We start from the raw sequence: 14,193 nt of genomic DNA on the forward strand, positions 1-14,193 counted from the left end.
GAAAAAAGTTTTCCAGAGAATAACAACAATCAGTAATCTTACCTCACTTACTGCTTGCAAGGTTTTGTTGAACTCTGAAATGCTTTAAAATAAAATATTACTGTTATGGAGGCTTTTTAGTTATGTTTCTAAAAACAATTACAACAATTTAATTTTAAAAAAACAATTACAGAGAAAATACATGTTTCCAGTAAATCAATGTTTTTTTAAAGTCAGGCCTGCTGCAATACTGTAAAACCACCAGCATCAAACATTTGAAGAGCTGACTTTTATCAGTCACTACCCAAACTAAATGTAAACCTCTGCCATCACATTTGAACATCAACCCATTGTAAGTGCTATTTAAAAGAGCAGAAGATAAATCTTCATGTTGCCTTTTGCCAAGCATTACTTGGAATAGAATTCTAAATTTATACTCAAAGCCACCGAAATAGAACAAGTAAGAAATTCGGATTTCTTCTACAAACAAGATTTGTTGGCCAACCAGAACTTTTTGATTTTCAGGGTAAGTTTGGGAAATAATCACTCATTCAGACCACTCCCTAAAAAGACTGGGAAAGAAAAAATAAACCAAAATATAACCACAGATACAACTTCAAGAATATTTATTAAAGAACATGCAGCTAGGAAGGTTCTCTTCATAATTTCCTACCATGTAAACTGAATCCTTAAATTATAACAAACATTTGGTGTATCATAGTTTAAAAGAAACTCCAGTGGTACATAAAATTAAGAGTATTCTAACCAGTCTGAACTTTGTGTTAAAGAGCAAGAACTTAGAACTTGTGAAATTTTTAATGTGCAGGAATAACACAAAGTCCACTCATCACATGGAAGGTCTCACTTCATCTTTTTTCAAATATAAAAAAGATTTCAATTCTTATTCAGAATTACTTACCTCAGTTCTTGTGGGGTATGTGCTGGAATTTCAATTAATTTTTTGACTTGACTGTGGGTGGTTATGTTATTAATCTGTTAGGAAAAAAACATCCCACAGCTAAGTACAACCAGTAATTTTTAGCCTTAAAAGAAAAATTTTAATTTCACACATTACAATAGGCTGAAATTAAAAAGATAAGAAGCACGTTTTCTCATGAATACACTGCAACAAGTATTTACCATGACATTGTTGTCACAATTTATGGAAGGAACCATTGATCTAGTATAGACCAAACCCAAAATCTTTGTGAAAGACAGGGGCAAAATGACAGTAAACTCACCATGTCTTATGCTGGAAAAAGAGGCATTTGGCTTAGCTTGCAACAAAGACAGCTTACTCCAGACACTGAATGAATTTTTTAACTCAAAGTGCAACAATGGGGCAAGCTTCATAAATGACATAAATAATAGATGACAGAATACTGGCAGGGAGAATTCAAGGGCTGTAGAGAAAGACCTAATAAAATTGAGCTAAATATGTATGATCTAGCATTAGGGTCTGGGGATACACTGAGGTTTATCTAAGAGCCCTTTCTATAGATGCATTCTTATGCTCTTCTGGTTACCAGCATTACTGGTTATTTTTACATTTTGTGCAAACAGCAAGGGCCATGAGGAAAAACATCATCTAATATACATGGCATTGACTTCCCCTAAGAAATATTCTTCTAAAAAGCAAGAGTTCCAAGAGATGGAAACCAGTTTTACCAGAAGCTGTAGGTGTAATGTTACCACGCCAGGATAGTTTCATTAGGCATTATCACCACTGAAACACAACACAATGTAGAGGTGGCTTTTGCCAGGGGCATATCCCTACCCAAACCTGATGCTTCATGTGCAGTAGCTCTTCTCTGTGGTAACATTGCTGACTACTCTCATGCTTTCAGGGACTGGCATGTGAAATCTCAGCCTGAGGGCTGACAGGGATGTGTAGGATAAAGATACAAGGTCCTTCGTTTTTCCTCCCCTCAGTTTCCACCTGTAACAACTAAACATTCTCCTCCTCATACTGTTACCTTGATACTGGGTCATCTACATGGTCCTTGCCATGCATGACACTGTCCTCTTAAACCTCTCTTGTGTTGTATAAATGGACACACCCATGTCACATAAGCCTATTGCAAAATTAATAACTCAGTAACCACAAGCCAAAAAAACCATACAATAATAATGCAAAAGCATAATCGAAAAAATACACAAAAAGCCATAGCCATATGAGAATCTCAACACGAATTATTCCAGGATATAATCCAACTTTAATTGTGCCCAAATAGTTGCCATCTATGATGCTCATCTCCCAAAGGCAAGTGCCTAAATTAATCTCCAGAGGAAGATCTTGTGTGCCTGAATGTAAACTCTTGAGATTACCCAGGGCTTCCCCCTTCTTTCAGTGGCTATGTAGAGAATATGGTCCTTACTGTAGGAAGTTAACTTAGCTGGAATTTTAAAATTTAGCTGCAAAGCAGCTGTTCACAACAGAGCTGTTCCATTCACTGCAAATAGTATCTTGTACTGCAAACACAGTAAGAATCATGTTACTTATTTAAAGCGTAGACAAAGAAATTCACTTCAACCTTCCTTACAATAAAGTTTTAAAAGAAAGAATACTTACTATTTCTACATTTAGTGATGCATTACTTTCTTCACTTGCCTGAAGTTTTACCTTGCCCACATAGAACACTAAAACCAAAAGTAAAAAAGTTAGGACAATCAATGCTAAAACACAGAATGTTAAATTTTTTGAGAATTGCAAAACTTACTATCTTGTGTTTTGATACAAGGGAAATAAGAACACTTGCAATAGCTTACCTATTTTTGCAATTATTCTTCAATCTTTTCACCTATTTCAACAAATGAACTAGTCCAATAGCTTCATTATTTTCTATATATTTAATTTTGATGGCCATTCCTATATTCCTTCCAGGTAACCTTTTCCCAAAACAGAAAAACTGCACTTCACTTCACTATAAATAGAACTCCTTAGCTTACTTGTTTCTTGGGGTTTTTTCACAATTTTCATATGCAACTGTGTGCCTTTGATGAGAAATCAAAGATCAAAAGTACAAGAGTCTAAACACTTCTTAACCTCCCCACCTTTAATATTTTTTGAATTAATATAAAATCTCTCTAAATTTACAAGGAAGTTTATTACAGAAGTAGCTTTTACATGGCAACTAAACATTGCTTATTACTCAGAGTATAAAATATTTGGATAATATTTTATGTAAAAAAGGGAAAAGAGAACCACTAACCTGAATAATTACAGGCACGCGTTATGTTGCATACAATGGTTTCTCCTGCTGTATGTTTGTTGGGAGAAAAAAACCAAACAACTATTAATTAAAAATTTAAACCTAAATCCAATATAATCACACAATATAATCCAATATATGTATTTACAATCATTCCAGTGTTTGAAATTTATCTTCTGGAAGTATTTGACATATTGTCTACGCTTCACCTCTCTACAGCACTTACCATGATATTTTCCAAGACTTAGCATTCAGAAATATGCTGCCTTTGATTAATTAATTTTGAATAATTTTCTGCAACAGTTTTGACAGAAGACTTACATGCAAGGGTTGCAATTTTTATTTTCTTTTTTTTAAAAATAAATTTTTAATTTTAAAATTTAAAATTTAAAATTTAAAATTTAAAATTTAAAATTTAAATAGAAACGGAAATCAGCATATAATTGATAACCTCTTTAATTATCACAGAATTCAATCACTAGGCAGCATATTATCTGCCTCTGAGGATCCTACAATGGCTCCACATGATAGCATGAAGCCAAAACTGTTCTACCTGATGGAATTCAAGCATGATGACAGCAACGATGTACACTCTTATCTAATAAAATATGCCTTCATTTAGTTACAGCAAGCTTTTGGCTGCTTCATATTTTCCATATTTTTAATACAACCTACACTGCTGAGAAATAACACTGATCCTAAATTAGGGTACTGTAAATAGACGGCTCTGCTGCATAATTTCAAAATGAAGCACTGGAAAGATATTTGCATCCAAGACAAAACTCCAACACTTGTTCATTAAAACAACTTCCCTTACTTAAGCAGATGGATTGGCCTCCATTAACAGAAAAAAACCAAATCCATTTTTTCTGCTGTTATCAATAGTTAGTACCAAATGAAAAGAGAATTTTTTTTACCTTCCCTGTGGTGCAAACATTTGACTGTAAAAGTTTGTTGTTTTACTAATTTTATCATCATCAATAAATAAGCCACCAGAGGTTACAGACTGTAAGCTGGTGGCAATATTCAAATTGTTAGGAAAAAAAAATTCAGATAGCAGTTTAGAATCAAATAAATTTGATGGTTGGACTTGATTATCTTAGAGGTATTCTCCAACCTTAACAACTCTGTGACCCTAAACTTGCCTTGCCTTTTGTTGGCAGTGAAATAGTTACAAAACTTGTATACTGCTTTTTTTAAACAATCCTTAAAAGAATAAAAGGCTCATAAATAACTGATAAACAATAATCAAGCATCAATATAACAATAAATTGTCAAAATTATTTACTACCTAGAGAATGCCTTATAAAAACCCAACACAAAATCCAAAATTGCCCCAAATGATTAACATCAGCTCCTTTTTCCTTACAGAGCACCCATTTGTGTGCCCCCTAGTCTTAAGATCTCTGCTTGCCACCAAAATGCAAAAAAATAGATGAGCAGTGTGGAGAATAAAAGATTGATCAAAAATCACTAGGGCTTCCAGTCCCCTGAGAGCATCAGATAACACAGCTGCAATGTTTCTGCAGGTCATGTTCACACAGTCAAATTATCCTTGCCATTAGGCCTCCAAGCTAGTTCTTCTTCCACTTGCACTAACTCAGGTCAAATCCATTGAAATGGGGCTATGAGCTTCTAGGTGGATAATTAAAAAATAAAATTCAGGCTATTCCTGATCCTACTGGGTCTGTCCTGAGGTCAAATACCATGACCGTATTCAGTTTGCTTCTATCTCCTAAAAGGCATGAAGATTTCTTTTTAAGCAAACACGGTCCCTGAGATTGTGCTTCTTACATTTTTGTGGTAACCTACTGCTCTGACTTACAAAATAACCAAACTCTTTTATAGGAAGCCATCTAGACAAGCACTGCCTTCTACCAGACTGGACATTAACGTGAGGTAAGGCAGACTGTTAACATGACAAACCACAATACCAAGTAAAAGCATACTAAGAAACATTTGGGAGCAGACTTCCTGGACTCACACACATTTAAAATTTGAGATGCACAAAAATGTATCAGTGGTGATAGATGAATCCTACCTGGTGTGATGGCGGAGTAATAATCTGTTGTTGCAAGGGTTTCTGTTATGAAAAAAAAAAAAACAACAAAAAGAAAGTCAAAAGTTTTCACATTTTAACTTTAAAAACCCCATGCAATACATGTTCTCGTTAAAGAACCCCATGCAAATTCTTATTTCTAGTTCAGACTCTGTCTTTCCATAAAAAGTGTAAACACCTGACATTTTTTAAGGAAATGAAGTTACTTTCAGTGTGGGAAATGCAAATGCAGCAAGGGAAGTAAGATTCATCCAATTATGTGTTTATATGCCCATCTGAGCCAGTGACTCCTGGCACTCAGTTGTTCAGAAGAGAAAGTGGTGCTTTTAAGGTGATTCCTATTTATACTATTCTACATGGGCACTTCAGCATAGGAGGAATCCTGTTCTAAAAATGCGTTTTTCAATCAACAATGAAGAACAGTAGGATGTGCAGGACCTCTAGAGGCATGGAGAAATCCATACTGATATGGAATCAAACTGCTCCCTGTTTCAAATGGGAAAATTAGGAAATGAAGGGGTAACAAGTTCTTCTGATTGAGTCATTTCTGATCCTATTTGACAACTCTTGCAAGTACATATGTGTCTTCAAGCAATGAGGTGTACATTTTAGTTCTGTAAAATAGCTTAAATAGTATCAGAAAACATAGAAAACATTCTATATACAAAACCCCCTACATACTTGCTAAAAAAATGTATCTGCACTGTTTGGGTTTTGGTAAGCAATACAATATTTTGAATGAAAAAGAAAGGTTTACAGCTCAGTTAAGTGCACCTCAGAGCCCTAATCACGCAGACTTAAAATACAGATTGCAGATAAATACAAATTTTAAAAACATTAAAGAAAATAATTTGGAATAAACAAATTCTAGTTACTAAAAAAAAAAAAAACCAACAAAAAAGCAACAAACATGAATGCAACTAACATCTGCCTTGAAACCTTACTCTCTTCATGCAAATTCTCACCTGTACTTTGTGTAGTCTCCTCTGAAGACATATCTGAAATAGAAAAATTCATAACAGTGAAATCTATAAAAAATAAAATAAAACAAGAAAAGCCCAAAAGTCTAAATCCAGCAAAGTCTAAATAAGAGAATCATTAATAATATCTTGCCTGAAGAAGTCATAAGATAGATGATAAAAGTAACAATAGAGAATTCTAGGGAAAAAAAAGATAAAGGAAGTAAAAATTGTATTAAGGAAGTATTCTACTTCTATGAATTTTTGAGAAAAAAGATCAAGCCTGCAAGATTTTGAACAGAAACTGAATGTTATTTATCTAAATTTCATTTTAAGAACAACTGCAAAGATTTTTAGGAGCGTTCACATTGTTTCAATACTAAGAATTGAAATAATGTTATTTCAAAAATCTGGGTATCTGAATACAACTGGCTGGGAATAAAATTTTCCTAAAATGAGTTCCTTTTAGTGGTTTCATTCTTTCAGAAGATGCAGATGAATTTTTGCATATCCAATTGCAATAACGCTTAAACTCAAGTACCTTTTCCTGCATGAACGCACAACATTCACAATCAGAGATGACTCACTGGGTTTGGCAAACAGTCTCTCCAAAAAAGCTGGTTTTGTCAATAACCATAGAGAAATAAAATAATGATACAAAGTTTTTTTCAGCTGCATCAAAAGGAGAAAAAAATTAAATTAAATTAAGACGAATAGATGAAAATTTAAACGTCTGTGCTTAGTTAAAAATATTTTAGGTGTCAGCACAGGAATACAAAGTGGTTAGAAGACCACTTTATATCACTTCAATATGACAGCCTAATGATTTTTTTTTAAAATGGACCAGAGCAGATCCACAACAGAAGAAGAAATTTTCTGAGGCAACTAACAAGTAGACAAAATAGGAGCAGAGTGAAAACTACATGCTGGTTTCACCTGTATTACTTGGCCTAATATATACTACACAAATAAAAAAGTGATGCAGTTGTTAAAGACAAACCATTCCTAAAGAGAGACTGTATCTGTAAAATAATAAGATCGTGCATGTTTGCATCTGTATTATTTATTTTATCCAGAGCACTCACACTATGCCAGTAGAGTGAAAGAAAGCGACTGGCTGTCACACAGGTTATTTCTGTGTGTCTCATTCTTAATTTTTTAAAAATTATTTCATAGATGATGCTTATCATTTCTGCCTCCAGAAGTTGTTAGAGCCTCCTGTGTGTGTGTAGTGTAATACACTGCATGAAATGCCATCTGCTAGGGTGAGAGGAGATGTAAAGGAGCTCTCACTACAGTCTTCCTCCTCTGCCATCTCTGCAAACTCTTCACTGTACATTCATTACAACGTAGAATGAAACAAGTAATTTGAAATGAAAATATTTTAATTTTGGAATTCTATCTCATTACAACCTTTCTGCACTACCTCAGATAAAAGCAGATTTCATTTATGTAGGAGGAAATAACAAAAATTGGAAAAATCACTAAAAGTCCTGGTTTTCTTACCAAAAACTGTTGTGGCAGCTGATTCTTCAGAATCTGTGAATTTAATATCAGATTTTAAAAAAAATTAAAGAAAATATCATTATGACGTTTCAGACACATACATTATCATCCTTAGCAGGCTTTTCTTATATTATCAAAAGTTTACTGCATTCACCAGAAGAGGGCAACACCTGCTCTTTCAGAACAACACTTCCAGGTTGTCAAAAAAGGCAGATGAAACAATTTCTGGTTAAAAAAAAAGGCAGATGAAACAATCTTTGGTTAAAAAAAAAGTCACAATTTTTATGCACTCAAATAGAATTCAACGCAAGACAGTTTTAGGTTGGTTTTTTTTTTGGAAATACTGGACAGTTTGAAATGTACAATGTTGCAAAACCACAATTGTATAATGTTAAAGACCCAAGATACATGGCCCACTAGCCTGAAAGCCACATGACTATCCTGAGTGTCTTGTTAATTCTGGGAATGGGAATCAAGCATACACAGCAAGATGGCTCTAGCTGGGTATGAAGAACTATTCTCAGACTTTTTATAATAACAATGAGACTTGCCACTTAAAATTTATCCCATTCATATGGATTCTCTTTTCTATCCTGCAAAAAGCAGGGTTTTTTTAAAAAATCTAATTAATTTCAAGTCTGAACCTCTGACTTTAACAGGAACCAGCCAACTATTTATATAGTAAACACTAGCTATCAGATTTTTATTTTGTTACAGTCAGTATTTTGATCAAAGAGAAATTAGGAAATTTGATATCTTGTTCACATAGCAACTTTAAAGTTGTCCCTTTCAGTCACTGGGTGGTTTTTGATACTGTCAGAGACAAGTCAAGTTACAGGTCACAGTTATCAAAGAAATATAATCTAAAGAACAGCTGGATGCAAACATGAAGCACTATTTAGAAAATATACTTAAGGTGTTTCAACATCTCTCAAAGGCCAAAAAAATCCTATAATGTTACTTACAATGAACTAATTTTACAGTAAAGCCTTTCCTGCTGCTGCAGAAGACTTAAATTAAGAGATACCAAAAGTTCCTGAAGAAAACAAGAATTTTTTAATCTAAAAATAGTAAACAAGGATTTTCTGAAATGCTAAACACTCGTGAATTCCTTGCTCTACTAAAACTATTTTGCTTGCCTTACTGAAAACTAGCAATAGCTTCTTTCCAAAGGATAAATGTGAATACAACTTCTGTAATGAAGGGAGAATCAGAATAATCTCAGTGACTTTATTTTCATTTTCTCTGGAAAATTACTGATGCTATTTGCACCACAAAATTAGCTAATAAGCCACAAGGATGATATGGGAAATTAATTTGCTAATGTTTGCATATGCTTAACTATCTCCAAGAATTAAAAAAGTATCAGCAGCAGCAATTTTACTATATACTTTCTAAAACAGAAGAACAATGGGGCAAAATCTCATAGAACCCCAACATACCTGTTATTTTTCTGCTAGGCAGCGTAGCAGTAGTTTCAACTGCAAAATAAGAAGATTATTCTTAGGAGCAGAAGATTTCATGTATATTTGTACACACGCATATACATACACACACTTTTTAAAACACAACCATTTTAGATGTGGTACTCACCCCACTTCAAAATGGTTTGCAAAACTACTTTGCATCCGTTGAGAAATATGTGTTAAGACTTTTTGAAAGCTGGAAGTTGAACTCTATTGAGTTCAGTTTTTTCTTCAGTTTAACTTTTTTTACTTTTGGAAGACAAAGATTATGCCATGAGCTTTGCCACTTCTCTTCCATTGCCAGTGTCTTCAGAAACATACTCAGCACATTTGCTTGAGTGAAGATGAAGAGGACTAAAATAGCATCAGCTAAAACTGTAACATCATGATGTGCGTGCGCATCATATAAATACTCATGTGTCCAAGAGCTGCACCACCAAAGAACATCTAAACAGCCAAAGAATAGGCTGCCAGAAAGGAAGCAGCTTAGGTGGATGTGAGCTGGGGTGAAAAGCTGACTTATTTCCACTGCAATGGGCCCACTTAACATGTCCCTAGGGACACCCAGGGAGAGATCCAACACACAGATGGGCTCTTGCTCAGGGGGTGGATCTGACAGTTGAATCCATGACACTCATGAATGTGAAACATGACATCATCATGTGAGCTAAGTGACTAAAGCCTCCCTGGAATAAAGGTGGTGGTTGGGCTACAAATGAGGAGGCCCAGCAGACCAATTAAATCACATCACTGCAGGGAACCTGCCCCCAAGGCAAGTGCTATGTGCTTCCCATGGTGGAGGAAGAGTGGCAGACAGCTCCAAATGTTCCCTGCAGCCTGTCACCGCTCAAAACACCATTCTGGGCCTTGAAAAAGAAGTAGCAACACAGCATCACCTATACTTAAAGCACTGTTACCTATTTCAGCACCTTTAATAGGTGAGACCCTGTCTGGGCAAGGAGAAAGAAAAACTCTTCTCAAGTCACTGAACCTGGTGGGACACTAAGCACAGTCAGGATTCAAGCCCAAGGGTAGCAGACGAAGAGAGAGATTCTCTCCAAATTGCAGGAGTAGGTGGGACAGTTTCTCCACAGGTAATGACTTGATATCTGGCCAATCCATCACTGCCATGTCACACTGGTGGGCACTAAACTGTGCCACACAGCCCACGTGCAATGGGCATCCCCCAGATCCTTGGAGTCATCACTGCTGTCCAGGTTGCTGAAGATTACCTCCACTCTGCTAATGTCCTCAGATACCGACCCTTCCTTCTTCCATCAGTGGTGGTCCACTTGTACCTGCAGTCTACATGACCATCCTCAAACTCTGAGTCCAGTCGTCCAAGCTCAAATCTCTGTAGGACCTCCAGTAACCAATCACTTGGAGACGACACACAGGAAAGTGCCCTGAGAGAACAAATTCCTAGGGAGCAAGGTACGCAGGAGAATTTGGGCAGGTGCCTAGAGCAGTGCGCACCTCTGATGGCATGGGAGTTTACACCCAGACAGCCAAGGAATCCTGGTGAGAAGGCAGACCACTTACAGGAAGGATGGCTTGCTTACACACCAAAGACAGAGACTTTTGGTACTGTGTTGGGTCCTGCATACGCCTACCAGGCCTGTGTCCCACACCCTGGAAGGGGCAATAGGATCTCTGGATCTAAGGAAAAACAAATGGATGCTGCAGCTGAATCAGAGATACAGCCCTAACCATAACAGTCAAGGGGGAGCTGTGGAAGTGGAGGTTGACCCAGTCAGGGAAGGAGGAAGAAGATCTTCTGGAGGCGATGCAGGAAGACAACTCAGAAGAGGCAACCTGTTCTGCAGCAGGGCAGCCATAAGAACAGGAGAAGGAAATAATAGAAATAATAATTGAGACAGAAATTAACCAGTCCCTATTCCTGGGCAAGGTGTGAGATGCATAAAGATGACAGCTGCCAGCCAGGTAAGCAGATTGCTGCCTGGCTACCCCAATGCTAGGATACTGGGACCAATGATCTGAAGCCAGAGACAACGTGAGAGCTTGACAAGATGAAAAAAGTCAGTTCACTTTTGTTGAATGTCATACAGTGCATGAAGTTAAAAGCAGCAACTCTGAAATATGTCGGGATGACTACATGGAAATTCAATTAATTGCACTACAATTTTTTAGGAGTTTTCCATGAAACTGTTTTAGTTAATTTATATCCTGGGTAGAAATTTTCTTATGCAGAAGAAAGAGACAGAGTACCAAAATTCTTAGGAAAATAATACATACCGATTAAGTTAAAGCATAGGTTAAAATTCACACCTTTATACATATCAGCCTACTGAATTTAAACTCCTTCAGTAAAGATAAAATGAAGCTACATCAAACATCTCTTTTGAGACAACTAGGGTTCTGCCTACAGAGAAGTAAAATTACCCTTTTGGCAACTAGAACTGGACTTGATAGATTATGAAAATGGATATATGGACTTGATAGATTATGAAAATCTGGATATAACCCTAATTTTTATAGTAATTTTTCAGGAAAATTAGGACTTCTCACTATATAGTGAGTCCAGATAAAATACATATTCCTGTAAGGTAAGTGTTCTAGAGCTCTTATGTACAAGTGCTGTTACTTTAACATTGTAAAGTGATTACAAATTACAGATTCTATAAAATGATTTTCTTAGCACCTAGTGTAGGCTTGGGGAAGACCCTTAATACAATACCAAGACAATACCAAGTTTAATATGCAGAACTAAAGCAGTAGTCAGATAAAACTATTCTGTATAGTTCAAACAATAAATAATTTTTTTCAGGTATAATGGGGTGAATAAAGATAATTGACTGAACTTCTGGTGAGAGAAGGAAGTACCCATTCCACAATGGGCAATCTGATTTTCCTACCACAGAGGGCAAATTCTATCTCCAAAAGTACTTGTTACTAGTTCTGTCTTAATCAGTGCAAAAGCCCTTATCTCCAGAAAAAGCTCTGGAGGAAATTAAATTCTCAAAAGGAACACAGATGAATACGCAGCATCTCAGAGCAAACACCACCACACTGCCTCTTCCACCCATTTAAAAAATAAAAACTGTACAGGGAATCGAACTTTAAGATCTTTCTCACAAACTCTTGTGAAGTCAGTGGAGACAGTCTTGCTGTATACAAGGTGCCTTTTGCATCCTCCATATCCCTTCTATCACCTTGTGAATTTTTGAGAATACACGTAGTACAAAGTTAGGTACAAAAATTGTTCATTGCCATATTTGGTTTTGTAAGTTAGTAAAAAGACAGTGGACTGTAAAAACACCAAATGCTTTTAATAGCACATCTAGCAGCACAGGGAGTAAAACAAGCTAAACACAAGCCATGAATACAGAGCTGGCAAACGCAGCAAGTGATGATGGCATGCATAATCTGAGAGGCACTTTTTTTATGGACACCAGTCTAACCATGACTTCTCTTACAGCACAATAGTCATATGCCTACAGTTGCCAGAAATTATCCACGAGTATGAGACTTGTCAAAGCTTGAGTATGGACTTATGAAGGTCCAGTTTTAAGTTCATTAACCAAGTCTTTTATCAGAGTCACCTTTGCATACAGAAAGGAGGAAGGAGGAAAGACTCACTTATTTGCTAACCCTCCTCCTTTGTTGTATTTAAGAACAAGAAAAAAAAGTGAATAGATTTATTTGGAGAAGGATTAGAGTTCAATCCAAAATATCCCTAAAGTAAAAATGAAAGTAAAGTAACTCAAGATGTGTTAGTTACAAGCTAACAGAAAATTTATTGTCCTTAGATTGTTTACTATTGATAAGAGCATGAAAATCCTTACTTATATGAAACTTCCATTTATTTGCTCTACGGATTTTATTCGCAACACTGTTAGTTTAGGATCACCAAATCAATATAACTAACATATCCTGCTCCAAAACAAAGGATTACACATTGTAATAATACTTTGCTACCTTTTCTCTAATAGAAAACACTCTTAAAGATTCAAACAGTAATTAAATAGTCAGTGTTATTCCTTGCTTTTGTTGCAAGGTAGATAGAATAGGCTCCCACAAGCACTGTTTGGTTTCTTTTCTGAGGGAAAAGGCAACTTGATTAAATGAGATAAGCACTGGTTTCTGTTACTAAATGCATCATTAGAAACAAAAGCAGCAAGTCTCTTACTGTCTTCGTATCACTTTGTACTGTTCCGACACAAATAGCAAGCTAAGCCACGACCTGGGAATCCCATCTGTGTTCCACACGTATGAAACTGGTATAGCAGCTCTCACCACAGCTGCAAAAATTGTGACAACCTTCATTTCCCAATGACTTCGTGTGACAATGGGAACCAGCGCAACTTCAGCAGCTCCAGGCTGCCAGGAGACTAAACCTACTAACAGTGCTTAAGGTTAAGTGCTCAAGCTGATGTAGCTCTTAGAGAGACCAGTACCTGGCCCTGTCTGAAAAAATAGCCTTGTGCTTACAGCATTCCTTAGCATGACAGCTTTCAATTCTCAGGCTACTGGATCTTTTAGGATGGGATGGTCTCCACATGTCCTGCTGAAGCTGTTTCACCAACCAAAGCAGACTTGAAAAATGAATTCAGTGAAAGGGAAAGAAAGGCAGAAGGAGGCTTTGTAACACAGTGGTCAAGATGGGACAGATGGTTCTGGTGCCTCCAGCAAAAGCACTGTCACTCAAAGTATATCATTTGTTCAGTAGCTCAGGCACAGGACATAGCCCTTAAAGCATGAAAGGTGTAGAGTGTTCTATCTCCAAGTGTGATAATTAAAAAAGATCCTTTTCTTCTCCCTACCTTCAATCTAACTTATGAGCAGTATACCCTTTCTTAAAATTTTTGGACATGCAACACTATTTCTGATTCACCTGTCTTTGGGCAACCTGGTCTGTGAGAAGCAGTTCAGTTTTTCCAAGGTGAAGAAGGGAGAAGCAGCTGGAACCTGGCTGCTGGTAACAATTTGGTGCAAGAACGACATTACCGGCAGCAGTTTCTTGTCCCCCTGTCTCAGGGGAACAGTGCTGC

General features: G+C 36.4%; 1 protein-coding gene across 4 annotated transcripts in view; it reads right to left on the reverse strand.

Moving 5' to 3' along the window:
• The window catches only part of ADGRG2 (adhesion G protein-coupled receptor G2), a 59,727-nt gene that overhangs the window by 21,005 nt on the left and 24,529 nt on the right, over positions 1 to 14,193 (reverse strand). For 3 of the 4 annotated variants that reach the window (XM_038144340.1, XM_038144357.1, XM_038144348.1), the window contains exons 4-11: positions 9,158 to 9,196; positions 7,716 to 7,748; positions 6,216 to 6,248; positions 5,233 to 5,274; positions 3,192 to 3,239; positions 2,552 to 2,619; positions 899 to 972; positions 43 to 82 (exon numbers count right to left, since the gene is read on the reverse strand). In XM_038144340.1, coding sequence (XP_038000268.1) covers positions 43 to 82; positions 899 to 972; positions 2,552 to 2,619; positions 3,192 to 3,239; positions 5,233 to 5,274; positions 6,216 to 6,248; positions 7,716 to 7,748; positions 9,158 to 9,196 — 377 coding nt within the window. The remainder of the gene's footprint in view (positions 1 to 42; positions 83 to 898; positions 973 to 2,551; positions 2,620 to 3,191; positions 3,240 to 5,232; positions 5,275 to 6,215; positions 6,249 to 7,715; positions 7,749 to 9,157; positions 9,197 to 14,193) is intronic. The other variant, XM_038144364.1, reaches the window with a different exon arrangement.

Source organism: Motacilla alba, chromosome 1, assembly GCF_015832195.1.
Source record: "Motacilla alba alba isolate MOTALB_02 chromosome 1, Motacilla_alba_V1.0_pri, whole genome shotgun sequence".
NCBI lineage: Eukaryota > Metazoa > Chordata > Aves > Passeriformes > Motacillidae > Motacilla > Motacilla alba.